The 26,978-nt window shown below is 37.6% G+C and overlaps 1 protein-coding gene across 1 annotated transcript in view; it reads left to right on the forward strand.

Annotated features, from left to right (window-relative positions):
* The first annotated feature begins 255 nt into the window (after positions 1-255).
* ENPEP (glutamyl aminopeptidase) overlaps positions 256-26,978 on the forward strand; it is a 47,664-nt gene continuing 20,941 nt past the window's right edge. The window contains exons 1-8 of the mRNA XM_026668691.2: positions 256-1,211; positions 6,640-6,781; positions 10,408-10,539; positions 13,691-13,811; positions 14,020-14,174; positions 15,638-15,751; positions 19,813-19,947; positions 22,339-22,404. Of these exons, the coding sequence (XP_026524476.2) occupies positions 580-1,211; positions 6,640-6,781; positions 10,408-10,539; positions 13,691-13,811; positions 14,020-14,174; positions 15,638-15,751; positions 19,813-19,947; positions 22,339-22,404 (1,497 nt within the window). The 5' untranslated portion in view covers positions 256-579. The remainder of the gene's footprint in view (positions 1,212-6,639; positions 6,782-10,407; positions 10,540-13,690; positions 13,812-14,019; positions 14,175-15,637; positions 15,752-19,812; positions 19,948-22,338; positions 22,405-26,978) is intronic.

The following is a 26,978-nucleotide window of genomic DNA, read 5'->3' on the forward strand; positions in this document are numbered from 1 at the left end:
ATCAAGAACGTGGACTCTCCCCCCCCCCCTTCCACAAATACGTGAGGTGGAAGTCCAGGGAGAATCCTGCTCATAAAAGAAACGGGATGAGAATAAAGGTAGAGACAAAGGTTGAGATTATTTTATCAGTGACACCTCTCGAGCAATGCACTGTCTTTTAAAAAACTGCTGACAGAGCTTGGCATTTGATCATCTTCAGCTGCTGATTAACACAGAACTGTTTTATATTTAACTCTGACCAGAGCAGGAGGAGTTGGGGGTGGGGTTATGCTGCTTATAAGGCAAACAGGAGCAGCTATAAAGTTCTTCTGCATGCGTTTCCTCTTTCTTCTCTCCTGAATCGATTCCTGCTTTACCGGTCATTTTTCTTTGGAAAAATCAAACTTTTTTTTGTTTGTTTGTTATCTGTGTAAAAAGGAACGGAGGGGAGGGAGGGAGGAGAGAGGCAAGCAAAAGCAGATGAAGAGGAAGAAACAGCTTATTGAATACAGCGTTCAGCCAGAGAGAGAGAAGAGAGCGAGCAAGTCACCGCACTCTTGCTCAATGTGTCTGTTTTAAGTTTGGTAAGCACAGTGGGAGATGCAAGGAATGGACATTGAAGACAAGTCATCCAAAATGCATTGCATGAAAGGCAAGCACGTGGCCATCATTTGTGGAGTAGTAACAGCTGTGGGCTTAATTTTGGGACTCGGATTAGGTTTAGGATTAAAACCTGAGGCCTGCTCAGAAGACAATGGGCAAGTGTCAACAAAACCACCTATCTCCATTACTCCAGGGGTTACACCACCTTTAGAGACCAGTGTGTTTTGCAGTGCCAAAAATGATGAAAATGGAGGCTGGACGAATTTCAGGCTGCCCAACTATGTTCACCCAGTTCATTACGACTTAGACTTGACTACTGAGATGGAAGATGAGGTGTACACCGGAATGGTAAAAATCTCCATCAGCTTGGAAGAACAGACAACCAGGCATTTGTGGCTTCACCTGAGAGAAACAAAGATCACAGAAATACCTGAGCTCAGGAAATCCTCGGGCCAGGTCATTGCGATAAAGCGTTGTTTTGGATATGAACCACATGAATATGTGGTGATAGAGGCAGAAGAAGACTTACATCCTGGCAGCTATTTTCTGAGTATGAAGTTCAAAGGCTATTTGAATGGTTCCCTGGTTGGATTTTATAGCACAAGCTATAAGGAGAATGGAAAGATCAAGTAAATGTCTCTTTTAACATTTTTGCACTATTAATTTTTGCACAAGGCTCTCCTCTCTTTCTCTCTCCATCTTACACCTTCTCTTTCCTGTGGTCTTTCATGTTTGTGCATATATATATATATATTCTTAAGTTTTCGCGGGTACTTACATGTATGGTATTCAGCTTTGTTCAGGTATTTTCCCACGTCATTATAGTTGTGCTTTTAAAGTTGTAGCAACGTTTCAGCAGAATCTTATCTTCCATCATCAGGCTTCTGTATAGTGTACACACACACACACACACACACACACACACACACACACACAATGAATATTAAGGAATGGAATAATGGGATAATGATAGCTACAACACAGAGATGGTGGTTCTGGGAATATAGTTTATTTTTGCTTATGGATTTACCACATATTTACAGAATGCAAAGGGAACAAAATAAGCACATATCTCTTGGGCTTTTGTTCTATAAAATTCTTTATCTTATCATATTTTTATGTTGTTAGACAGAATGTTCCAAGACAAGAAACATATGTCTGGTAGTTTAATTTAAATTATTATGCTATTATAAGTAATATTCATTATTTATACAATGATGGTCTTTCTACATCCAGGAAGCCTTGCTTTTTCTTTTTCTTTTAATGCATGTAAGGTATGTTTGTTGCCTGTAAGGTATGTTTATGTATAATTGCTTGGCAGCATCCAGATTAAGAGCTGACTACTGTTAGATAAGTAGAAATATATCAGTGGAAGGCTAGATAAGAATCTGGTTGTTGCTTCTCGTTCTCCTAATCACAACTTCAAAGTGCAGTGGTTTTTGAAATAGGACTTTGGTAGTGGGGTGTCCATTGGGTGTGACAAAAGATCTCAAGTTGTGGTAAATCTCAACATCTCAGTCCGTATACAGAAATCATTTTTATTGGTTTTAAAATAATAACAAAAAGAAAAGGGACAAAATGCAAAGATTTTTTTTGGAAACAATGTTCTTTATGCTGTAAATTTCTACAGTTATTGCTTTTTAAAAAAGTAAAAAAATGCAACAAAGAAAAAAAGGAAAAAATATACAATATGTTATATCATAACAGCAAACAGTTACAATTCTATATAGGTAGTCCTCTACTTACAACTACAATTGAGCCCAAAATTTCTGTTGTCAATTGAGAGACTTGTTAAGTCAATTTTGCCCCATTTTACAACCTTTCTTGATGCAGTTTTTAAGTGAATCACTGCAGTTAGTAATACGGTTGTTAATGGGGCTTCCCCATTGACTTTGCTTGTCTGAAGGTTACAAAAGGTGATCACATGACCTCGGGGCAATGCAATGGTCATAAATATGAGTCAGCTGACATGTGGCTGAATTTTGATCATGTGACTATGGGGATGCTGCAAAAGTTATAAGTGTGAAAAATAGCAGTAGCACTCATGCTTATATACTGCTTTACAGTGCTTTACAGCCCTCTCTAAGCAGTTTACAGAGTCAGCATATTGTCCCCAACAATCTGGCTCCTCATTTTACCCACCTCGGAAGGATGGAAGGCTGAGTCAACCTTGAGCCTGGTGAGATTTGAACTGCCAAATTGCAGTCAGCTGCCAGTCAGCAGAAATAGCCTGCAGTACTGCACTCTACCCACTGTGCCACCCCAGCTCTTGTTGTGGCCATAAGTCACTTTTTCAATGCTGTTGTGACTGTGAATTATAACTAAATGAACTGTAATAATTCGAAGACTACATGTACATAGCTAGTACAAATATCATTCAAGTATACATATATTTCTAATACATTTATATAACTGTCATGTTTTTAACCTACTGGATTTTGTAAACATGAGCTCCATGTTTCATTATACTTGTCCATAAAAAGTCTTATAGGCACTCCATTCAGAGGTGGCAAAAACAATTAGGTCTTCAATCCATGGAGTGTACGGGGCCATGTGTTTCTCTTTCCAATGCTGCAGTAGCAGCCTTTGGACATAATAAGGGCACAGACAATTCATTTAAACCCATTTTCAACCCAACTATTACCTGGTTGGTAAATTCCATGTACTAGGTATGTAGCTTAAGAGAATATTATTCTCTGAATTTTTTTAGCTTTTGTCTCTGTGCTCAAGTCATTAAGGCTTTGAGAAATACTCAGATTTTGAAATAAGGCTTGCTTTCTTATGCTCCAGAGGGCTGAGCTAGAATCAATGAGTGGAAATTGCAACATTAGGGAAACTTCAAGCAAGAGCTGTTAGATGATGAAACAGAGGCGCTCCAGGGAGGACCTATTTAAGCAAAAGCTGGACAGCCATATGTTAAAGATTCTGTGGTTGCAAGTTCCCTGCAGTGAACATAATTCTATTTTGCAGGCTTTCATAACAGGCTGCATTTTCGGTATAAATTTACAGCATAGAGAACATTGTTTCCAAAAATCTTACAAACTATTGTTTAATTGGAAATTCGTTTCATCACCATGAATGTTACTTGGGAAAGTACAATCAATATTAAACCAAAAGTTTGGAATTCTTCCATGCCTAGTCCAGCCTTTCCCAATCTCATAGTCTCCAGATGCATGACTACAACTCGCATCATCCAGTGCTATTTGGATTTATTGCCTGGAAGAGTTGACAGTTGTAGCCTGAGTGAGTTTCATCCTTCATTCCCATGTTTAGTCAGAATTGTAACTAGGAAACAGTGTGGATTGATGAAGCATTGTTAGTACTGATATAGTCATTCTTTGTATCTAAAGCCTACGGTAGAACAATCAGAAACAAATAGTTTTCCAAGGACTGATTCAGATATACACAATATATATTGTTTTGTTTGGCCATGTTTGTATTGAGATGCTTGTAGAGGCTTCGAAACTAGGAATTTGTTTTCTTAATAAAATGAACTTTAATGAAGTATTCAGAAGAATAGGTCAGGCTGAAAATTGTGTAAGTGCATGGTGCCACAAGAGCTACAAAGACCGTATTGTGGATTGTCTTCTGACTTTTGAAATGCTGTAGAAATGCCTTAAATTGAAGTCTTAGTCCTATATGTTTCTAGGTAGTTAGTGAGCACTATCAGGTTCCATCCACAAACTCTTTCAATTTCAAGTACAAGCCATAAACCAGTCTGTGTTTTGTGCAATGGATAGAGATTTGAAAATCAGAAGAAACTCTGAACTCTATGACTACAAGAAGAGATTAGAGTAGATGAAGATATGAGTCAGGATTGTGGGCACAGAATCGCCAATGCAGAATGTTAACTAAAAAAACAAAAAAGCAGGATTGCTTTCATTATACTCACTCAGCGTATTTGTGGCCAAGTCTCTCTTGCACGTGACAATTAATGGACTATATTAAGAGACAGTAGAAGTGGGAACATCTGTTTTATATTCATTGGATAAATAGATGAAAAGGAGTTGAAAAGCAAGCCTTATCCATTTGTTGATCTTAGTCTTCCTTTCAAAACCATTAAGGGATATGTACTTAGTAACAGCACCAGTAAAGAATCCTTTTACCCGAACAAAGCTGTCATACACTTGAAAGTTAAATAATGTAAAACGTGCTTTCACCATGTTTTGGTATGTACTAATGGGTACTTTGGAATATAATTCTTGTCTACATCAGCCTTCTCTAATCTAGCACCCATGAAATGTATTGAGGCTACAGCTTTCATTATCTGCTTGCTGGGAATTCTAGAAGTTGTAGGGTAGGGAAAGCCTGGGCAATATTATTTGGAAGGGGTAGTTTAGAACTTCAGGTGTTCCCCAAACCAACTAAGAGACACTACCTAGCTAGTCAAATGTAGCTACTTGGGAATTGAAAGGAATGTACAGCCTCATATATTTCTTCCATATTCAAAATATCTATTTGTTTTCAGTATTACGTGTTATTTAATTCATATGTACACATGGCAAAGAATAAATTGAAAAGTATGGTTGATGTGATGGCTTGCGATAAAAGGCATCAGCAACAAGGACATGGAAGTTATTTGAAACAGAATGAAAATAATGGTATTACAGAGAGCCCCAAAAGTATGTGGAATTGTATTAATAGGAAGCATAAAAAGAATGGTTTTTGGAATGATGAAGTGAAAGAGGCTGTGGATAATGAACAATTTCAGCAATAGTACTTAGACTTATATACCACTTCATAGTGCTTTATAGCTTTCTCAGAGTAGTTTTAGAGAATGATTGCTGAATAAAAAAAAAATAAGAATAAGAGAAAGATAGGTTTGAACAGCAATCAGCATTTTTCAGAGCAAGTTCTATTTTACCTTTCCAGTATCTACAGCATTACTCTGACCTTGGAAATGGCACAGCATTTTTATGGACTGTCTCTACTGTGGTTATCTACTCCAAATGTAATTTCTAATTCATTTTCTAACAGGTCATCATTGTTAAGACAATAGCTATAAAGCCAGTGTCCATGTTGGTGCCTTAATTTCCAAATGCATTGTTGTATTTTATCAGTAGATGATGAAAATCCTAGCTACATGTTCTAATCAAAGTTTTAAGTCCAGTTTTTAATTTAAAGAACTGAAGGATCAAGTCAGGGACTCTGACAACTTGATTCTTAATGAAAACTGATAAAATTTTCAGAGAAATTATAGTCTATGATTTTTTTCTTTATTATTTTTTCTATATTTGTTTGGACCTTCCTTACTTCCTTACTTTTATATAGTTGACAGTATTTCTAAACATGTGGTTGAAAAGTTATCAACATTTTGAATTAATTTAAGAGACAAATGTGGTTGTAAGTCCACATTAATCAATTGCTACAATTGGCAATTGTGCACCATATACACAATGCTGTTAATAAAGCATAATTCACCTTTACGTGAAAATATTTAATATTAATTTTTGAAACCGTTTTAGTGGCAGTTTACCTTGGTCGCTTAAATTATCTACATATCAATTAATATAAGAAACGTCATCATACCGACTTGTTTCAGTATTTTCTGGGTGAACTTCTGCAGCCCAATATTACAGGTTATTCAAGAATGCTGTTAGATTGTATTTCTTGAGCAATGGACAAAGTTATACCAGGATACTCAGAGGGATGAATGATATTATTATGAATATACTAGTTCCTGGTTGTTTTGACAAGTTGCTAAAACTAATTCTAAAGACACACACACACACACACACACACACTCACACACACATTGAAGTCACTTGAAAGACCTTAGCACCTGGTTTTTGATTGCAATCTTGTTTGTTATATGCATTGATCAATCGATCAGTCTCTCCATCCATCCATTCATTCTCCAACTATTACAATATGTGTTGAAAGTTTAGTAATATTACTTTTATAGACTTAACTCTTTGTCTAATTTGGACATGTGACATAGATATCTGATATCCTTTTTTATTCAAATGAAATAAGATTGTCCCCATTCTTCTTACAAATTATTCCAACTATCCACAAGTAATGATTTAATTCAATCATGTTCATTCTTTTCCAAAGATACATAGCAGCAACTGATCATGAGCCAACTGATGCACGAAAATCATTTCCTTGCTTTGATGAACCTAACAAAAAAGCAACATATAGTATATCAATTACTCATGAACATGTTTATGAAGCCCTATCAAACATGCCAGTAGAGGTATGTATATAGACTGTTTTGGGTTTGTTTTTTTAAATATCTGCCAGCCTGCCCGCCTGCTTGCCTATCTGTTAATATAGCTTGCAACTTGGATCAATGTGTTAGCATACCCTTTCCTAATCTGACTCATCTATCTGTATGTACATATGGTTCCCAGGGAACTAATCAGACTATGTGCATACATGTGGCTTACATGTAGATGTGGGTATCTGTGTGGTTCTAATCGTAACTGCTGTGTCTCTGTGAGTGCATTTATGCTTTCCTTCTGTTGTATTTATGTGTTTGTGTATATACACTTACAATAAGAAGTAGATATGGGCTATACATTTTTACTATGCTTCTGTTCTGACCAAGGCTTCCAAATTGTAATTACACACACACGTCTTTTCAAAACAAGACTTATTTTATTGCAACGCTGGTAATTGTTTTCATTCCCAGCCGGAATTAATCTCAAACAGTCCCCCGAGGTAAGCACACACCTTTCAGTTCCGTGAAGTGCTGCAAATAACAGAAGTATCAAATGAACTGGAAAAAAACCAAAGTACAAAAAAAAAAGTACAAAGAGCTGCCAGAATGACTCTGAACCGAATGAAATATTTTGCAAAGGTTTCGTCATCTTTGCCTGACCATTATACCTTATGGGAGGGGCAATCACCTCCAAGCCTTACTCCCGAATCGCCCCTTTTGTTCCAGCTGCTCTCGCCTTCTAGTGCACACGCGCACTGGGAACAGGCTCCCCTGGATCCTCTGCCCCGCTGCTGCCAGACTCCGAAGGCTCCAAAGGCAGCACCCCACTCCCAGATGGTCCTGACCCCATCTCTGCATCGGACGTGGGACCCTTATACGAGTCCTCTCCAGACTCCCTGTCTGGTCCCTGTTCTTCCCAACTGTCTGATTCTGCTGCCGTCTGCACTGCACCACAACAGTTTCATGAATATTTTAGAGGTGAAGAGTTGGCAGCATTCTGAACAACTGCCTGTTTGGTTTTCCCAAAGACATTTTGGAAGAAATGTTTCCAAAACCTTTTTTCTCTCTGGATTCCCTTGCTCAGTGTTTCTCAAACTTGTGGAATTCTGGGTGTTGAAATCCATACATCTTAAAACTGGACAGCTTGAGAAATGCTGCCCTAGACATTTTGGATCCAATGGTCACTTTCAAACTTGATATTTCTTTTCTTGGCTTTTCCCACAGCCAAATTTGACTCCTCTGTGTACAGTTTTCAAAGAATTGTCACACTGGTGGAAACAGTTCTGAACCCCTTTCCAATGTATTAGAAAGAATAGAAAAGAATGACACAATATATTTTTCATATTAGTATTAAAGCACAATTTCCTTTGAATAACATGATGTCTGGAAATTCTACAATATAAAAGGGTAGGATCTAATAGACAACTGTGTGTGACTAATTTATTTATTTCAATTGTATTATTTCAGTTATACTTATGTATTGCATTGTGGCCAATTCACACTTGCTGTATAGCTTCCAGATGTCCCCTTCTCAATAAATACCAATGGGTATTTCTGGTATAATCTTCTATGAATAGGGAACTTCCTCTTTCTCACACATAAAACATCAAAAGAGTATACATTAATTAGTGCTGATTTTAATGCCTTGAGAGTCTATTTACCTGGAAATAAGGGCATTTGAGCTCAATGGAATCTGCTTATCATCAGGCATGCTTAAGTATGTGTGGTTGGGTTCCTATTTCTTGAAACAAAAAAGTTATGGTTTGCATATAGAGATGTTTTTGAAGAAAATTGAAATGAAGTTACTTTGAAGACTTGATTCAATTTATGGTAAGCTGAACGTTTCCTAACCACTTTTGGAAATTTGTTTATTAACCATCTTCAAACTATTAGAGACCTTTGAAATGACAAATATGGAAATACTTCATCGGGTGAGTTTATCTGCAATTCTGAACAAAAGAAAGATAAGACATAAAGCTTTTAAAGATTTAAGCCTAAATTTAAATTTTGAAATAAACAGCAAAAAGCTAAGTAAGATTTTGAGCTAAAACAGTCACAAATGGATTAAGAGTCCAGTTAATTTATTTTTAATATAAGATTTTAGAATTAACTTTAAAAAATAAACAACTTTCTGTGGGAAACAGATTTGTTTTGGCTATCCTGGCTATTGCAAGTCATAACACAAGATAAGTGATGACATTAGAAATGAGATCCTAGAGAGGACTTAAGATTTAAGCAGGATAAAAAAAATACAAGCCTGTTCTTGATGTTAATTGATGATAGAACTTATTATAATATGACACAAAATGTTATAATATTGGAAATATTAATGGGGGCTCAAGACAGGAATTAGTAATTACAATACTGACACTGTTAGTCTGCTTTTGTGGATAGACTGTTCCTAAAAGATGTAATGAAGGAATTATCCGACAAGTCAGGGAATGTATGGAAACTCAAATGATAAGCCAAGAGAATACTTTAGAAAGGGTGCTTTACTGGATATGCAAAAGAAACTGGCTAAAGGGTTTACCAATTGCTCAAAATGTATAAAATGGAACTGTGTAAACCGGCAAAGACTCCAATGAGTCAGGAATTTTGTCGTACTGATGCTCAGAGTTCAAAATTTGATAAAGACTATTTATCAGTCATTAATAGGAAGCTTATCATATATAAGTAATTGGTCAAGGCCAGATATTGCATATGGAGTTAATCAACTGGCAAGATTTAGTGCTGAACCAAATGAACGTCACTGGCAAGCGCTAAAGCGTATATTAAGGTATCTTAAAAAGACAATGAATTATGCATTGTATTTAGAGCCAAAAGATTATTTGATTTTGAGTGCATATGCTGATGCAAGTTTTGCAACAGATATAAAAACAAGCCCATGTAACAGAATAAAGACAAGTAAAATTTTACAGCAATATTTGATTGAATTAAAGTTTCAATCTGTTGAAGTAAACTACTTCTTAATAATAAAGGAAAGAATATACAGTTGGTTTAATAATCAAGGTTAAAATAAGACTTTATTTCTTTCCCTCCTTCCTTCTCTCTCTCTCTCCCCCCCTCCCCCCCTCATCATTTATGGCTTTTTTAAGGACTCTATGAATGAATTGATGTGTTTATAAGTAAGGAATCATATATGTGATGAAGAGATATCTGTTTAACCTTATACTGGGTGAAAAGTTATTAAATTTGTTTATACTTGTGATGAAGGTTGTAAGTCATTTCTTTATATTTTTCTTAGTTTTCTTTTTCTTTTTAGTGCACTTTTTATTCTTGCCTTCCATTCTTTTTCTTTTTCTCTAAGTTTAGCTTGTGTTGGTTTCATTATATTTGAAAGAAGAAAAAATTGCAAGATAGTAAGAGCAATCAAGTAGGAAAAATCTGCTCAGCAATATTCCAGCAATAAAAAAAGAAATCATTTTGGCTCACCATAAATGGGATGCAGAAATCCAGAGGACAACAAGATGATAACAAAGAGATACAGAAAACTAGATTAAATGCAGTTCTTATAGTCCAAGAACTTTAACAATAAAAAATATTGAGTTTCTGGATTTCATTCTGTACATAAAAGAATCATAACAGACAATTGTTTACTCTACAGAAATGCTTCATTTGTAAGCATTTCATTTATTTTTTCCCATATTTTTATTCTCCAGAAAAGAATTTCATTAGATAACAAATGGACAAAGACAATATTCAAGAAATCTGTGCAGATGAGTACTTACTTGGTGGCTTGGGCTGTGCACCAGTTTAAATATGAAGAAAGAAACTCATCTCGTGGAATTCCAGTAAGTTCTACATTGTTTTTGCAGTCTTTCTCAAGGATGTTTTGCTTTGCAGAATGAAAAGCAAACTATAGCTTTTACCAAAAGTAATTTTCCTGTGGTTGGGTTTCTCTGTCTGCAAAAAGAGAGATCCTATCATTTTCTGCTTAATTGTGCTATTTCACAAAGTTCTCTTACATCACGTTCTAAAGCTTTAGTAAAGACTTTGTAATTTTGAAGCTTGCCTGCCTTCTAATTATGTAATTAGGTTACATTCTGAAAAGATACTTGAAGCTATATTTTTATCTAAGGATCTGAATGAAATCATGTATTCAGAGTAAGTGTGAAATAAAATTTCATCCAAACATAACACATTGTGGAGAATGTTGCCATACTCATCCACCAGTCTTGAAAAAAAGCCACTCCCTTCTGCGAACAATCAAGCACACTACAACGTACAAGATATGTGTAGTGGTTTGACACAGCAGGTGGCAGCATTTAGCCAAGTTTGGCTGATCATCAACCCACTACCCATCCCCATTCTCCACTTCTACTAAGTTAGGTGTATCAAACTCAAGGCCCAGGGGCCAGATCTGGCCCATGGGGTGCTTAGATCTTGCCTGCGAGGCCACCCTGGAAAGATCAAAGGACTGGCCCGCAGTGCTTCTGCCAGAAAAAAACAGAGCTTGGGAAGGCTGCAAAGGGAGATCCGTTTTTGCTGGCAGTGGGTTGCAGGAGGCCATTGCAGCCAAAAACACAACTTGGGAAACTGTTTTCGCTGGCAAAGCGCTCGGGCCTACAGGTGCCCCCAACATAAGTGACATTGAGCTGGTCACACCCACCCCGCCTCCCCAAGGTCAAACAAAACCCTGATGCAGCCCTCAATGAAATCGAGTTTGACACCCCTGTACTAAGCAGACTCTGCCCTGGTTATTTGGATGGAGAAAGCCATTAGAAAGTCTAGGCTAGGTTGGAAAATTGACAAATATCTCAGAAGAAGGCAAACCATTCTTATATTGGCAATAAATATACAGGGATGTTCTCCTGTACACAACTGAGCTCCACTGAAAGGGAATATTTATTTTAAATGCTCTGCATGCTTTCCAAAGGGAACCATTCAAAGTCCTCATTTTAAGCTTTCTATGACTGAGATCCAGATATTTTCATCACCCCCATTTTGAGAAACACAGCTTCTCCCTGTTGGCACTTACTCCTGCAGCCTTCCAGAAAGAAACTGCAATGGAACTCTTTGATGGAGTCTTGAAGTTATTGTTTGCCTCCAGATCAAACTTGATTACAATAATAAGGTTATTGTTACTGATGTTTTATTATCATACTAATATTGTTGCTTGCTTTTTTAGAATAGAATATAGAATATTTTTTTATCGGCCAAGTTTGATTGGACACAAAAGGAATTTGTCTCCAGTGAACAAGCTCTTAGTGTACATATAAACAATAAAGTGGTAAATCATAAATTATCATGAACAATAAGATGCAAACAACAAAGTGATAAGTCATAAGATACCAATAGGAGAAGGTAATAGGAAAGATGATAATAGGGTAGATAATAGAGTTAATAGGATAATATTAGTATTAATATATAATAGGAACCTTTAAATCAGAATTTATTTATTTTTTTGTTTTATTTATTGTATTGTAGGCCACCAGAAGTTAGTATGAATTGGTAGCATACCTTTTGCTATTTCTAGCAGTTATTTATCAAGGCTGTGAGGGGCTACCATCTGAATGAAAAAACAAATAGTAACTTCCCTTTCAAATAAAATTTGATTCCATGTGACCTCATGGTCAAATGGAAGCTATTGCTTTTAAGCTGTTGTTTAAAACCTTGGTATCTCTTAATAGATATGTGTATAAGTGATGCATGCTGGTCATAGAAATTATAGAATAAGAGAGTTAGAAAAGTCTACTCCCTGCTTCAGTAGGAGATCTTATGCCATTCCAGACAAATGGCTGTCCAATCTCGTCTTTAAAAAAAGAACCCATGACTTCTGCAGGCAAGCCATTCCACTGATCAATTGTTCTTACCATCAGGATATTTCTCTCTAATACTAGGCTGAATTTCTCTTTAATAAACTTCCATCTGTTACTACTTGTCCTGCTTTCCGGTGGGTTGAGGAATTGGTCAACCACCTCTTCTCTGTGACAGCCCCTCAAATATTGCATATCATGCTATCCCTAATCCTTCTCTTTGCTAGACTAGACATAACTAGTTCTTCCATACGCATTTTGCTTTTCATGTGGAAGTTGAAAAATTGGCTAGAAATTTCAAAGAATCAAATTTCAATGAAATAATAAGAAAAACCTAATATGTGGCTCTGCTTTGGAAGCTCTTTCAATATTAAAATAGAGACTTACATATAGAATGGATCAGATAAGATGACCTTCACAATCCCATGATTCTTTATTCCAGACTTTAATGAATAAACATTTGCCACTTGAGACTATGTTTTCAATTCAGTTCAGATTCACAATTTGTTCAAAAATTTGAATCCCACCTCTGCTTCTGTAAGTACTTTACAGAGACAGCATATTGCCCTCAAAAGTGTGGGTTCTCATTTTACTGACCCCAGAAGGATGGATGACTGAGTCAACTTTGAGCCAGTGGGAATCGAGCTGCCAAATTTAATGTACTTTCCTTAGCCGTCAGTAAAATTAGCCTGCAGTACTGCAATTTAACCACTGCGCCGCCATGGCTCTAAAAAGTCTAAATCAGGGGTCCCCAACCGCCGGTCTGCGGACGGTACCGGGCCTGGAACAAGCCTTACCGGGCCGCTGGTTGCTGGCGCCGCCATCTTTTTGGTAAAAAAGCAATTTTTCGTCAAAAAGATGGCGGCGCCAGCGCTTCGGTGAGCTTTTCCGGTAGAAAGCCATTTCTACCAGAAAAAGCTCACCAGAAGCGCTGGCGCCGCTTTTTGACGAAAAATCACTTCCGGTGACGTCACCGGAAGTGATTTTTCGTCAAAAGATGGCGGCGCCCAGCTGACGCCGGAACCGGGCGCGGCGCCCAGCACCGCGGAACCGGGCGCGGCGTCGAAAAGGTTGGGGATCCCTGGTCTAAATCATATTAGGAAGGTTAGTATTTAGAAGAAGTAACTGAAGACATATGGTATCAAGGTGGAATCTCTCTGACAACATCTTCTACATTGTTTTACAGCTTCGCGTTTATGCCCAGCCACTCCAGATAAAAACAGCCAGCTATGCAGCAAACGTAACCAAAGTTGTATTTGATTACTTTGAAGAGTACTTCAGCATGAACTATTCTCTTCCAAAATTGGGTAAATTTCTGTTCTTCATTTTTAATTAATGTTAACGTTTTGTTTTCAGTTTATATATTCTTTGAAAATTGTATCTAAGGTTAAGTTTAAATAATTGGCTTTTTATTGCTCATAGTTGTGTTCTATGATTATACAAAAAGGGAGGTGCAAAATGACATCATCTGACAGAGTTTGAATACTAAGTAAACATCTCTCTTGTTCCATTTAGACAAAATAGCAATTCCAGATTTTGGCACTGGGGCCATGGAGAACTGGGGGCTGATCACTTATAGAGAAACTAATCTCCTTTATGATTCAGAAGAATCTGCTGCTTCAAACAAGCAAAGAGTGGCAGCTGTGATTGCCCACGAACTTGTCCATCAGGTATAGTTTGTTTGTTTGTTTATTAAATTTATAGGCCTTGCCTCTCACTATGCAAAGTACCTCTGGAAATTTACTGAATATTGTTGTCAACAAGAAACCAAAGTACATTATTATATTCAAGGAAATTATAATGTGCTTATCGTGTAAATCATTTTTGACAGTAATTTTATCTATTTCCTTCTGAGCTATAAAATAATTAGGTTAATTTGATGTTTTGGATACATTTCACAAACAGGTTTTATCTCATCCTTTATCAATATTTTATTTTTGGATGGGGCTCTTAGCAGCTGCTTCAGCATAAAGCTGTAGCTATTCTTCAGTCTCTGTGTTTATATATATATATATATATATATATATATATATATATATATATATATATATATATATATATATATATATATATACACATACATACACACACACACACACACACACACACACACACACACACACACATATTCGGGTATTTTCCCACGTCATTATAGTTGTGCTTTTAAAGTTGTAGCAACGTTTCAGCAGAATCTCATCTGCCATCATCAGGCTTCTGTATTGTGTTCGTCTGTGAGTCAGACTTTTACAGTTGTTGTTCAGACAAACACAATACAGAAGCCTGATGATGGCAGATGAGATTCTGCCAAAACGTTGCTACAACTTTAAAAGCACAACTATAATGACGTGGGAAAATACCCAAACAAAGCTGAATACTATATATATAGTATGCTAAATGGTAAGAGTTGTACTCTTTGTAAGAACTCTTTTTCTCTTGCCCCTTCTTCCTACAAAGGAAGGGAAAAGAAAAATGTGTGAACAAATTACACTGATTTCAATATCTCAACTTAGCAGCAGAATTTCTTCACCAAGATGGGAAAACTGCTTCCAACAATATTTACAATACAAGGACTCATTAAAATTAAAGTAAAATATCATGTGTAACATGTACCATTTTCAGATAAATGTACTCTAGGAGACCTCATCAGACTTTTAAAGGATAACATTGTGTTTTCAAAATTACAGTCTCTTTTAATACTTTATCTAAAATATTTTTACCCACTTTTTGACAACAAGCTTTCAAAGTAGAATATTTCAGCTAAGTGTTTATTATCATTTTAAAATGAAAATGCATTTTGAAAAGAAACTAGTTGGAATCATGCAAACATAAAGCTTCAATAATAAAGCACCATAATTATAGCTGCTCAACATATGAGCAAGTTATAATGGTTTAGTTTGGTATTTGAGAAGAGAAAGCAGGAAATTTTCATTTCAAATGATAGAGTTTTGCCACCAAGAATGTCCAGTCCTCAGTTATTACCCATCTAACACAAAACTGAAGCATTATTTTCCAGCAAAAGGATAAAATCTCTTGCGCAATATCTAAATAGTCCATTTATGGTGGTACATTTCTCTTCCTATTCATGTTCTTTTTTTAATGCTGTTTGCTTTTCTTTCCTTTTTACTTATTATAGTGGTTTGGAAATATTGTGACCATGGATTGGTGGGATGACTTATGGCTAAATGAAGGATTTGCCAGTTTCTTTGAATTTATGGGTGTAAATGCTAAAGAAAAAAATTGGCAAATGGTAAGAATTCTTGTCTTTGTATAATTATAGAATATAAACAAAGGAAGTATTACTCAGGTTTATGGATATTTTTTAGCCCAAGGATGTTGTTTGAAATTTTTTTCCCAAAATGCAAGAAGGGCTGCTTAGAATAAATTTTGAAGCCCCGTGTTCTGCACCCCTCCCAACCACTATATTTTTAATGAATTTATTATTAGTATAATCAGAGGTGGTATTCAGCAGGTTCTGACCAGTTCTGGAGAACCGGTAATGGAAATTTTGAATAGTTTGGAGAACCGGCAAATCCCACTTCTAAGGCCCCATCTGCCTCCCGAGTTCCAGCTGATCGGCTGGGTCTTCTTTTGTTGCCCTGCACAGGAAAACGGAGCTGGAAAGCAGGTTAGTGGGGTGGGGAAGGAACGGGGATTTTGCAGTATCCTTCCCCTGCCACACCCACCAAGCCACACCCACCAAGCCATATCATGCCCACCAAGCCACGCCCACAGAACCGTTAGTAAAAGAATTTGAATCCCACCACTGAGTATAATGCTGATCTTAGAATACTGATCATTGTTGAAAATCATCTTATATTAGAGAATACTTCTGCTTCTCAATCATCCGTCCAGGATTATAGGAAACAGGCATTTTCACAGAGTTGTTGAATCACCAGAATGGACTTGGAGATTCGTTGTTTTATAGAATAATGTAGGACAGAGCTGTCAAACTTCTGGGCTGTGGGATGGATGCGTCATATGCTGGCCACACCCACACCCATTTTAGCAAAGGGGGAAAAAGTCACAATATGTCACATGATGCCACCGTGATGCCGCAAGTTTGATACCCCTGTTGTAGGAGATGGGATCATAGAATCAGTCTGTGGAGGGAAAAGCGGGATTGGCCTAGAAATTCCTACATAGCCACAAGAGAACTAAGTGGAATCCCTCCCCCCACCTGAAGTGCTGTAGTACTGTTTACCCTTATCTAACTTTAAGCAGGTTGCCAACATTTAGTTGAGAAGATTCCTGTGCACAAGATTTTAGCTATAAATCAGTTTAATTGAGTCATCACATGTGGACCTGGTTTTTCACTCCTGCCAAACAGTTATAATAGGCTTCCCCAGTCTATGTGTCCTCCAACTATATGGACTCCATCTTCAGAATTCTTATAAGCAGTGATGGGATTCAATTTCTTTTACTGCAGGTTCCTTGGGTGTGGCTTGGTGGGTGTGCCTTGGTGGGCGTGTCAGAGAAAAATACTGCAAAATCTCCATTCCCTCCCCACTCCTGGTAACCTGCTTTCCAGCTCCATTTCCTGTGCAGGGCAACAAAAGAAGACCCAGCCAATCAGCTGGGACTTGGGAGGCAGAGAATAGATGGGGGCAGAGTCAATCAGAGGTGGTATTTGCCAGTTCTCCGAACTACTCAAAATTACCACTACCGGTTCTCCAGCATTGGTCAGAACCTGCTGAGCACCACCTCTGCTTATAAGTGACCATATTTACTAAGGAATTTTGAGACTTTAAAGTATCAAGGCTACTCTAAAATATCTATAGAAACATTCCTTTCTAATAATTTAAACAAGATACACCTGCTAAATATTAAGTATGGCTGTTCCACAGGTGATAGGTATTAGCTGACCTTATTTCAAAAGCAAGGCAACATAAGATTTAGTTAGTACTTGATTGAGAAGATACTCAGGATTTCAGGCCTGAAGGCTAAATCAAACATCCTGGAAGAAATACTGTTCAATTGCTGCCAAATAAACTGAATGGTTTTGTCTTTTTTTAACAGGAGTTGAGCTTCGCTGAGGTATTTTTATTTTTAGCGAGATAGGTTTCATTAAGTTATTTAGCTTTGAGATATGAAATTTATAACTGGGGTGTCCAACTTAAGGCTTGTGGACTTCAACTTCCAGAATTTCCTGGCAGCCCTTCTGGTTGGTGAATTCTGGGAGTTGAAGTCTACAAGACTAAAAGTGGCTAAGGCTGAATGCCTCTGATTTAGAAGCTTCAATCTATACATTTTCCTCCTTGTCAAACTTGATGGTAGAAAAACAGCTTAACCAAATATTAACTATTTTATAATATATAATGATGACATATATGATAGATATACACTGCTCAAAAAAAATAAAGGGAACACTTAAACAACACAATGTAACTCCAAGTCAATCACACTTCTGTGAAATCAAACTGTCTACTTAGGTAGCAACACTGATTGGCGATCAATTTCACATGCTATTGCGCAAATGGAATACACAACAGGCGGAAAGCATAGGCAGTTAGCAAGACATCCCCAATAAAGGAGTGGTTCTGCAGGTGGTGACCACAGACCACTTCTCAGTTCCTATGCTTTCTGGCTGATGAATGCTTTTGAATGCTGGCAGTGCTTTCACTCTAGTGGTAGTATGAGATGGAGTCTACAACCCACACAAGTGGCTCAGGTAGTGCAGCTCATCCAGGATGGCACATCAATGTGAGCTGTGGCAAGAAGGTTTACTGTATCTGTCAGTGTAGTGTCCAAAGCATGGAGGCACTACCAGGAGACAGGCCAGTACATCAGGAGATGTGGAGGAGGCTGTAGGAGGGCAACAACCCAGCATCAGGACCACTACCTCCACCTTTGTGCAAGGAGGGACAGGAGGAGCACTGCCAGAGCCCTGAAAAATGACCTCCAGCGGGCCACAAATGTGCATGTGGCTGCTCAAACGGTCAGAAACAGACTCCATGAGGGTGGTATGAGGGCCCGACATCCACAGGTGGGGGTTGTGCTTACAGCCCAACACCGTGCCAGATGTTTGGCATTTGCCAGAGAACGCCAAGATTGGCAAATTCGCCACTGGCACCCTGTGCTCTTCACAGATAAAAGCAGGTTCACACTGAGCACATGTGACAGACGTGACAGGGTCTGGAGACGCCGTGGAGAACGTTCTGCTGCCTGCAACATCCTTCAGCATGACCGGTTTGGCAGTGGGTCAGTAATGGTGTGGGGTGGCATTTCTTTAGGGGGCCGCACAGCCCTCCATGTGCTCACCAGAGGTAGCCTGACTGCCATTAGGTACCAAGATGAGATCCTCAGACCCCTTGTGAGACCATATGCTGGTGCGGTTGGCCCTGGGTTCCTCCTAATGCAAGACAATGCTAGACCTCATGTGGCTGGAGTGTGTCAGCAGTTCCTGCAAGATGAAGGCATTGATGCTATGGACTGGCCCGCCCATTCCCCAGACCTGAATCCAATTGAGCACATCTGGGACATCATGTCTCGCTCCATCCACCAATGCCACATTGCACCACAGACTGTCCAGGAATTGGGGGATGCTTTAGTCCAGGTGTGGGAGGAGATCCCTCAGGAGACCATCCGCCACCTCATCAGGAGCATGCCCAGGCATTGTAGGGAGGTCATACAGGCACGTGGAGGCCACATACACTACTGAGCCTCATTTTGACTTGTTTTAAGGACATTACATCAAAGTTGGATCAGCCTGTAGTGTTTTTTTCCACTTTAATTTTGAGTGTAATTCAAAATCCAGGCCTCCATGGGTTGCTAAATTTGATTTCCATTGATAATTTTTGTGTGATTTTGTTGTCAACACATTCAACTATGTAATGAACAAAGTATTTAATAAGAATATTTCATTCATTCAGATCTAGGATGTCTTATTTTTGTGTTCCCTTTATTTTTTGAGCAGTGTATATTTATATAATGCTTAGGTAAAATTCTAAAGAATCGAGAAAGTGAACTACACTAACTACATCTTTTTGACTATTTCTTTGCTCTCTATCCTGTTAATTAGCAATCAATTCAAAACTCCTTTTATCCTATTATAGGTGAGATTGACATTTAGCATTATTTTATTTATGCTAATCATTTTTCAGGTATTAGCCTGATTTAGCTAATTAAATAAATCATTTTGAGCAATGGGTTCTTTTTTCTCTGGTGAGACTGGGCAACCTGGTCTGCCCAATTATGAGATGGAGCATACCATTTATTTATTATCTCTCTTTATTTCTTTGTCGGTAAAACATAAATTTAACATTTTGGGGAATAATAACTTTTCTTCCCCCAATTTTTTTTTCTCCACAGCTGGACCAAATTTTAATTGATGACCTATTCCCAGTGCTGAAGGATGATTCTTTGGTTTCATCTCACCCTATTACTGTGAATGTGTCTTCTCCTGATGAAATAACATCTGTGTTTGATGGCATATCCTACAGCAAAGTAAGAACTTTCCCCATAGAACTGGGATTTGAGCTTATTTTTTGATCTTGGAGAAAAAAAAACAGGAGATGAACGTTGTGGGATATATATTTTCCACTTCTGTTATATGTGTATATCTGTACTATGTGGTGTTACAGTTCAGAGGCAGAAAAGATGGAGAACTTGGTTTCCTTGAAGAGCAGAGGAGCAGATTGCTCAACTTACAATCACAACTGGGACCAGAATTTCTTGTTGCCAAGGCCTAAATTTTCATCACATGACCATGTGGATGCTGTGACAATTGTAAATTCAAGTACTGGTTGTAACTCACGTTTCAGTGCTATTGTAACTGTATAGAAAGTATTTGAGGCGATAATTAGACAATTGTGATATCCTGCACTGTAATTTTCATCACTTAGTGGTTTGCAAGAACACAGCTGCCCAAGTCAATATCTATTATATGAAGTGATACACAGGAAATGGTTTAGGTTAAATAAATTAATCATTATCTTTGGCCTAGTAATGACTTGTGGGTATTGTTCCTACCTGTTGATTTTTTTATAGTGTACTCTGGATATTTCTACAGTAGGGCTGTCAAACTCGCGGCCTGTGGGCCAGATGCGTTACGCACTGGCCACACCCACACCCGGTTTAGCGAAGGGGGGAAAAGTCATGATACATCACATGACGATGACATGGTGACACGAATTTGACATCCCTGCTCTACACTGTATCAATAATAAATGATACTTAGATGAAAGTGGTCTTGTCTCTTTGCAATAGCCATGCATTCCTATCACTATTGCCTTACATAATTCAGGGAAAGTTGCTATTTAAATGGATTTTCACTTTTATAGTCAGCCTCTTGAATATGTATTTGGGACTTTCATAGTCAAACTCAAGTTATGGAAAAAAAAAGAGAAGGAAATGGTCTGAAATTTACAAGTGATAATCCCAGCTATGAAATTTATGTGATGCAGCCTTCACCTTTGCTTGCAGAGTGGTACTGTTATGGTCCAAATCATATAAGATTTACTCATGACCAGGCATGAATTGCCAATTGTGTTTGCTGGATCACCACATATTTTTAAAGGCTGTAATCGCACATCTGGATTGAATTGTGGCAAATAAAGTTTGCTTGCAATCTATTTATAAATTAGGAAGGTGTCATGTATCAAATCAGAGTGTTACTCTACTTCTGTCCATGTTGTCTTGGTTGATTATGAACAGATCTCCAGACTCTCCAACTTAGCAGTGCCAGTGATTGAACTTGGGACCATCAGTATGCAAAGCATGTATTTGCTATTGAACTCTGACACTTTTCTCACTGGATTGCTTCAAGTTGGAATGGGAATGGGAAAACAAATAATAATAACTGTGTACATTGGCACAAATGACATGAATTGGCATGCCAAATGGAGCTGGCAAAAATTTATCAGATAATGTCTTCATTTGGCTCTAATAAATCCTCAATTTTCCAGATGTTTTCTTCCCATTTCTGTTTTCTGTCCCTCTTTCCGAGGGTGTACTTTAGTTTCTTTTTGTGGTGCCTGTGCTTACTGAATGGTTGTGAGGTATTAAGAAGGGTACTTCTCTTATTTTCAGTTCTATATCTTTCTGTGATCCTGAAGTTTCCTTGCCTATCCCCACTTCCCAATCTTCTAAAGTGCCATAGAAGTGTGTTCCTCACCTTATCTGAGGTTTAATTGAAATGTTGGAAGTCAGGGAACTTGTACATGGCTTGAAAGATTATTGTGCCAGGGAAAGACAGGTCATTAATCTGTACACAGACATATGCTCACTAGGTTATAATAATTTTGTCCATCAGTGAGAATTGTATTAAAATGTTCTCCCTAGAACTGAAATCCAAGTTGAAGTGATCTTCATCACAGTATTAGTATGCACAAGTAACTATTGAAATGTTTCTAAAGAAATCTATGTGTGTGTGCTGCCTTTTATCGGCACTTATCTAGCGAAGTCTGGAAACTAGAAACTTCAACAAACCAGAATTTTTAGATATGTTGGTTTTTATCAATATTCCCCAAAATGTAAAAAAAAATAAAAATCAATGTGAAGCCACAAAAACCCAACAAGGGCTTGAATTCAGTAATTTGGGACTGAATATTTTTATATGATATCTGCTTATATAAAGATAAGATTTCAACAAATGATAGGCAATGTTTATTAGTTTGTTTAATTCTTGGTTATAAAGAGTTTACTACAATACAAAGAAAAACTAATACTACGCTTGTATTTCTGGATTGCACAGAAATAAGGAGAGTATACATTATCAGTGTGTTTTATTCAGGCAAGCTGGAACAGTTTGTTTGTTTGTTTACTTTTTGAACACCTTGAATACAAATTGGTATATGAAGTACTATTTATCAATATTATCAAATCTCTACTATCTAGGGAGCATCAATTCTCAGAATGCTTGAAGATTGGATCTCACCAGAAAACTTCAGAGCTGGATGTCAGGTATACGTTCAGATTAAATTAAACCCCAAATGGTTAATAACTTGAGGCTGTATATATTTCTCTGGGAGAAATTATTGGATTTCAGTTGTGACTTTGAGAAGTGTGTGTGAATTAGGAGTAGGGACAATTTTCCCTAACTTAGTACCTTTCATTGAGTTTGGATTAAAGAATCCAGAATTCTTTTTTTTAATAATAATTTGATTTACAATAAAAAATATTTACAATAAAAGGCATCCCCACAAGACTGTAAACATCTAACATTATTATGTGATTTATATACATTAACTATATTATATATTTATATGCAGCACAAGTCAATTCCGCTTCACTCAAAGCGGCCTAGGAAAGCCAGAAGGTCGGACAACAATGTTTTTGTCCCTTTCAGCACTCCATACTTCTGTCATCATATGGTCTTCTAAAAACTTCATGGTTCCCTTTTTTTCCCACTTGTCTCTTTGTTTAGCACAGTCAACCAATCAGCTTCCTTAACAAATTGAAATGTTCTTCTTTCCCATGGACATATCTGTTTATATAATTCAAATATGTGTTTTAAATACTTTACATGAGGTGATATATTCCAAACTTTAGTCCCTTGTTTAACTTTCTTATTCCAAAATCTCAGTAAGCTTTTTGCATTTAATTCTTTTCAAATCTTTGTAATTGCTTCCTTCTTTTTATTTAATCTTTCCCAGATTGAAAATACATTCACCCAGATAACTTTGGATGCTTGTTACACTTCAGATATGTTCAGGGGTGGGATTCAAAAATTTTAACAACCAGCTCTGTGGGCATGGCTTAGGTGGTGGGAGTGGCTTGGTGGTCATGTGACTGGGTGGACATGGCTTGGTGGTCATGTTATTGGCTGGGCATGGCCAACTCAATATCACTCACATTGAGGCACGTATCTCCTTGCCTAGCCTCTCATGACTGTGGCCTCTCATGACTGATGCTGTAACATTGTAAGTGTGAAAAATGGTCATAAGTCACTTTTTTCAGTGCCATTGTAACTTTGAATGGTCACTCCACACAAGCAAAGGACCAGCAAAGGAGGGGGAAAAAACTCCAGAGACGTTCCTGAGACAGGAAGTCTAGTCCTGCCAAGAATGTAATAAGCGTTAACAGAGAGGCAGTTTCTGTAAGCAACACCAGAATGTTTCCTTCTTGCCTTCCTTACAAGATTAGGCCAGTAATTTCTTCTAACAATCGGTTCTCCAAACTGCTTAGAATGTTAACAACCAGTTCTAGCGAATAGGTGCGAACTGGTAGAATCCCACAGAATATGTTCCATTTAAACACTCTTTAGGAATTGGATCAGGCAGTCCCAGTTTCATTTTAACATGGTTCATGCATGGCTGTGAGAGTGATATCTTCTTCTGTGGCTCCTGGTACTCTATTCAGAGGTCAGCCTCAGGGTCCCACTGAATTCTGTGGACTTCTTCCTGAAAACCTGCCCCTTCCCCAGAATACATGTGGGCAATCTCACGACTTTACTTTGTCTAAAACAGAGCTCTCCAAACTTGGCAACTTTAAGACTTGTGGACTTCAATTCCCAGAATTCTCCAGCCAGCTGGCTGGAGAATTCTGGGAGTTGAAGTCCACAAAGTCTTAAAAGTTGCCAAGTTTGGGGACCCCTGGTCTAAAGAAACTACATTAGCTCAGATATACTTGTCAGTCTTTGTTCCTGCATGATCCCCATTGTTCATGAACAGGTGTTAGTTGCCCTGTTTCCACCCTGAAGACATTATTCATCTTTATCTCAAAATACACTTTGAGGATATATTTATCTCAATGTACAATACATGCATATACACAACACACACATACACACACACACAAACACCACACACCTCTTTCTGCCTTAAAAGTGTTGGTTGAATAAAAAGTTGGTTTAAAAGAAAGAACACATATCATGGTTCCACATGCTGCCAGCCTACGTTATAAAAGGGGATCTATTAAGTAGAGCTAGACTTTCAATTCAATGTGTGGAGTGTGAATGATGTGTGTTTGTGTTTATTTTCATGGTCATGATACGCACTGAAGATGGTGTTTGATTTCATTGTACAGGGTGCAATAACAATAAACTAAACTAAACTAAAACTGAGATCAAAGCAGTTAAGATTTCAGAGCCCATAATAACGTCATAATTGCTGGTTGAGAAATAATGATTGTGCAAGCAGTTCTCTACCTTCTACCCTTGATCAGGATGCAATTGGTTAGCATATTTGATCTGTACTTTTGATTCAAGGTAGGAATAGTCATACAAACTTCATGAAAGCATCAAAGTGCAGAGTGAGACAAACAGTGCCATCTATTGTTCTAATGCAGAAAATTCAAATATATGTAGGAAGAGAGAAGAAAAATTTGATTTATCATACCATACTTCCAAAGTATCAAAACAAGAGATGACTTCTGGGTTACATGTAACAACTACAACTATACAACTACAACTACACACACACACACACACACACACACACACACACACACACACACACATATGCTTCAAAAGAGCTTCCACATTGCTGCTACGAACACATTTCTAGAAACTGTGTCCATGGTTGACTTCCATGAGAAGAAATCCAACTGCTCCAGTTTTTCCCACCACATCTTCCACACCTTCTGAGATAGGCTAGGCTGAGGGATAGTGACTAACCCAACATTTTTGATGAGTTTCTGTGGCTGAGAGGGGCTTGAATTTTGCTACTTCTTCTCTTTTATCACCTTATCCACTACTAAACCATATGCGCTCTGACAAAGGGAAATACATAGTTTTGATTTATAACTTTCAATCTCAGCATGACCACTCACAGCACAACGGTTACAGCTTTCAACCACAGCACAACCAAGATAGTGTCTAGCATCAACTCTAACATGCAATGTTCTTCATCTCTCTGTTGGATGTATTGGAATAGCCACGTCCTCCATCCACCCTACGAAGTGAAGAGAAACTAGTACCAAAGGTCCATTTTTTTCAAAAGTCCTCTGAACTTTTATTGGTTTAGAACCGAACCTAGAAGAACTGAATAAGCATCTTGGATGAGAAGCGAAATGTTTTCAAAAGGAAAAAAAAAAAACCAAGAAAGTCCAGTTGCCTTTTGAAAAAAAAGCACCTCTGAGACAACCACGACAACCCTGGATGATTGAGAATTTCCATAGACAAGGGAAAAGGAAGGTTTTACTGGTTTTCTTGCACTAAGTTATTAATCTGAAGAAGAAATAGAGGTAGTCCTCAGCTTATAACCACAACTTAGCCCAAAATTTCAGTTGCTAAATGAGACATTTTTAAAACAAGTTTTCACCCATTTTACCACCTTTTTTGCCATAGTTGTTAAGTGAATGCAGTCGTTAAGCCAGTAACTCAGTGAATCTGGCTTCCCCATTGACTTTGCTTGTCAGAAGTTTGCAAAAGGGGATCATATGATCCCGGGACAATGCAACTGGTCGTAAATACGAACCAGTTGCCAAGTATCTGAATTTTGATCATGCAGTGGTTGTAAGTGCAAAAAATGGTCGTAAGTCACTTTTTTTCAGTGGTGTTGTAACTTCGAGCAATCCCTAGATAAGTTGTTGTAAGGCGAGGACTAGCGATAGTGATAGAATCTTCTTTGCTTGGGGCCCTGTGGATAAAAGCTGCCACATGATGGAATATGTACCTTTAATCAACCTTTCCATTTTTAGCAAACCAGGCATGGTGCATCCATAAAGAGCATCCCATTCAGCAGAAGTTATCCTCATGCACAGTTCTTGTCAAGCTTGCCTCTTTTGTTTAAAAGCTGACCTTGGGTAGAAATTCAACAAGAAAGCCAAAAAAAAAAAAAATTAAGTTCGAAACAAAAGTGCTGGGTTGGGGTGTTGTGTGTAGAGAGGAGGCAGAGAACACTTAAAAGACAATTCAGCAAAAACACAGCTGTTCTCTGACAATAAAATCCACACTCTGAATCTTGCATGTCTGCAGGATCGGCTGGTTGGTCCCTGAAAACAAGTTTCAATGCTTTTGAAAGGACAAATCTATTCTTTATCCAGCAGTGACACTGAGAGTCAGCAGTTTTTAGCCTGACAAATGCATTGGGCTATGCATTAGGGCAAAGAGCTGAGAAAGAATGAGAGAGAATTCTAGTTGTGTTCTTTTTTCTTTTTTCAGTTGTTGGTTTACCAAAATCTACTACAGTCGTGTGCTTAGATTATAAATTCCCGTCTTGTTTAATGGATGAGGGACTTATTTTAAGATGTGTGTTCTTGAATAATTGAAATAGAAGGTGAAGCAGAGTATTATGAGAGCAGTCCCACTTTACCTAAATAGCTTTCACTATTATAGAAATAATTAAAGCCAATGAAATTTGCATTTCTAACTATGTTTTAAATCAAGGACATTTTTAAAATTCAAGGGTTTTTTCCCCCCTTCATTTATCAACTTGGGGACTCTTAATGAAAAAAAAAGTATGGACATAAATAATTTATTTTGCATCCTGCAAAATGGGTTTTTAGAAACACAGCATTGTACACCCATATCTTATATATCAGAGTGGAAACTTATTTATTTATTTTTTTAAAATTTTATTTATTTATTTATTTAT

This window comes from Notechis scutatus, chromosome 4 (genome assembly GCF_049901735.1).
Source record: "Notechis scutatus isolate UNSWTSFEM ecotype Mainland chromosome 4, rNotScu1.2, whole genome shotgun sequence".
Taxonomy (NCBI): Eukaryota; Metazoa; Chordata; class Lepidosauria; order Squamata; family Elapidae; genus Notechis; species Notechis scutatus.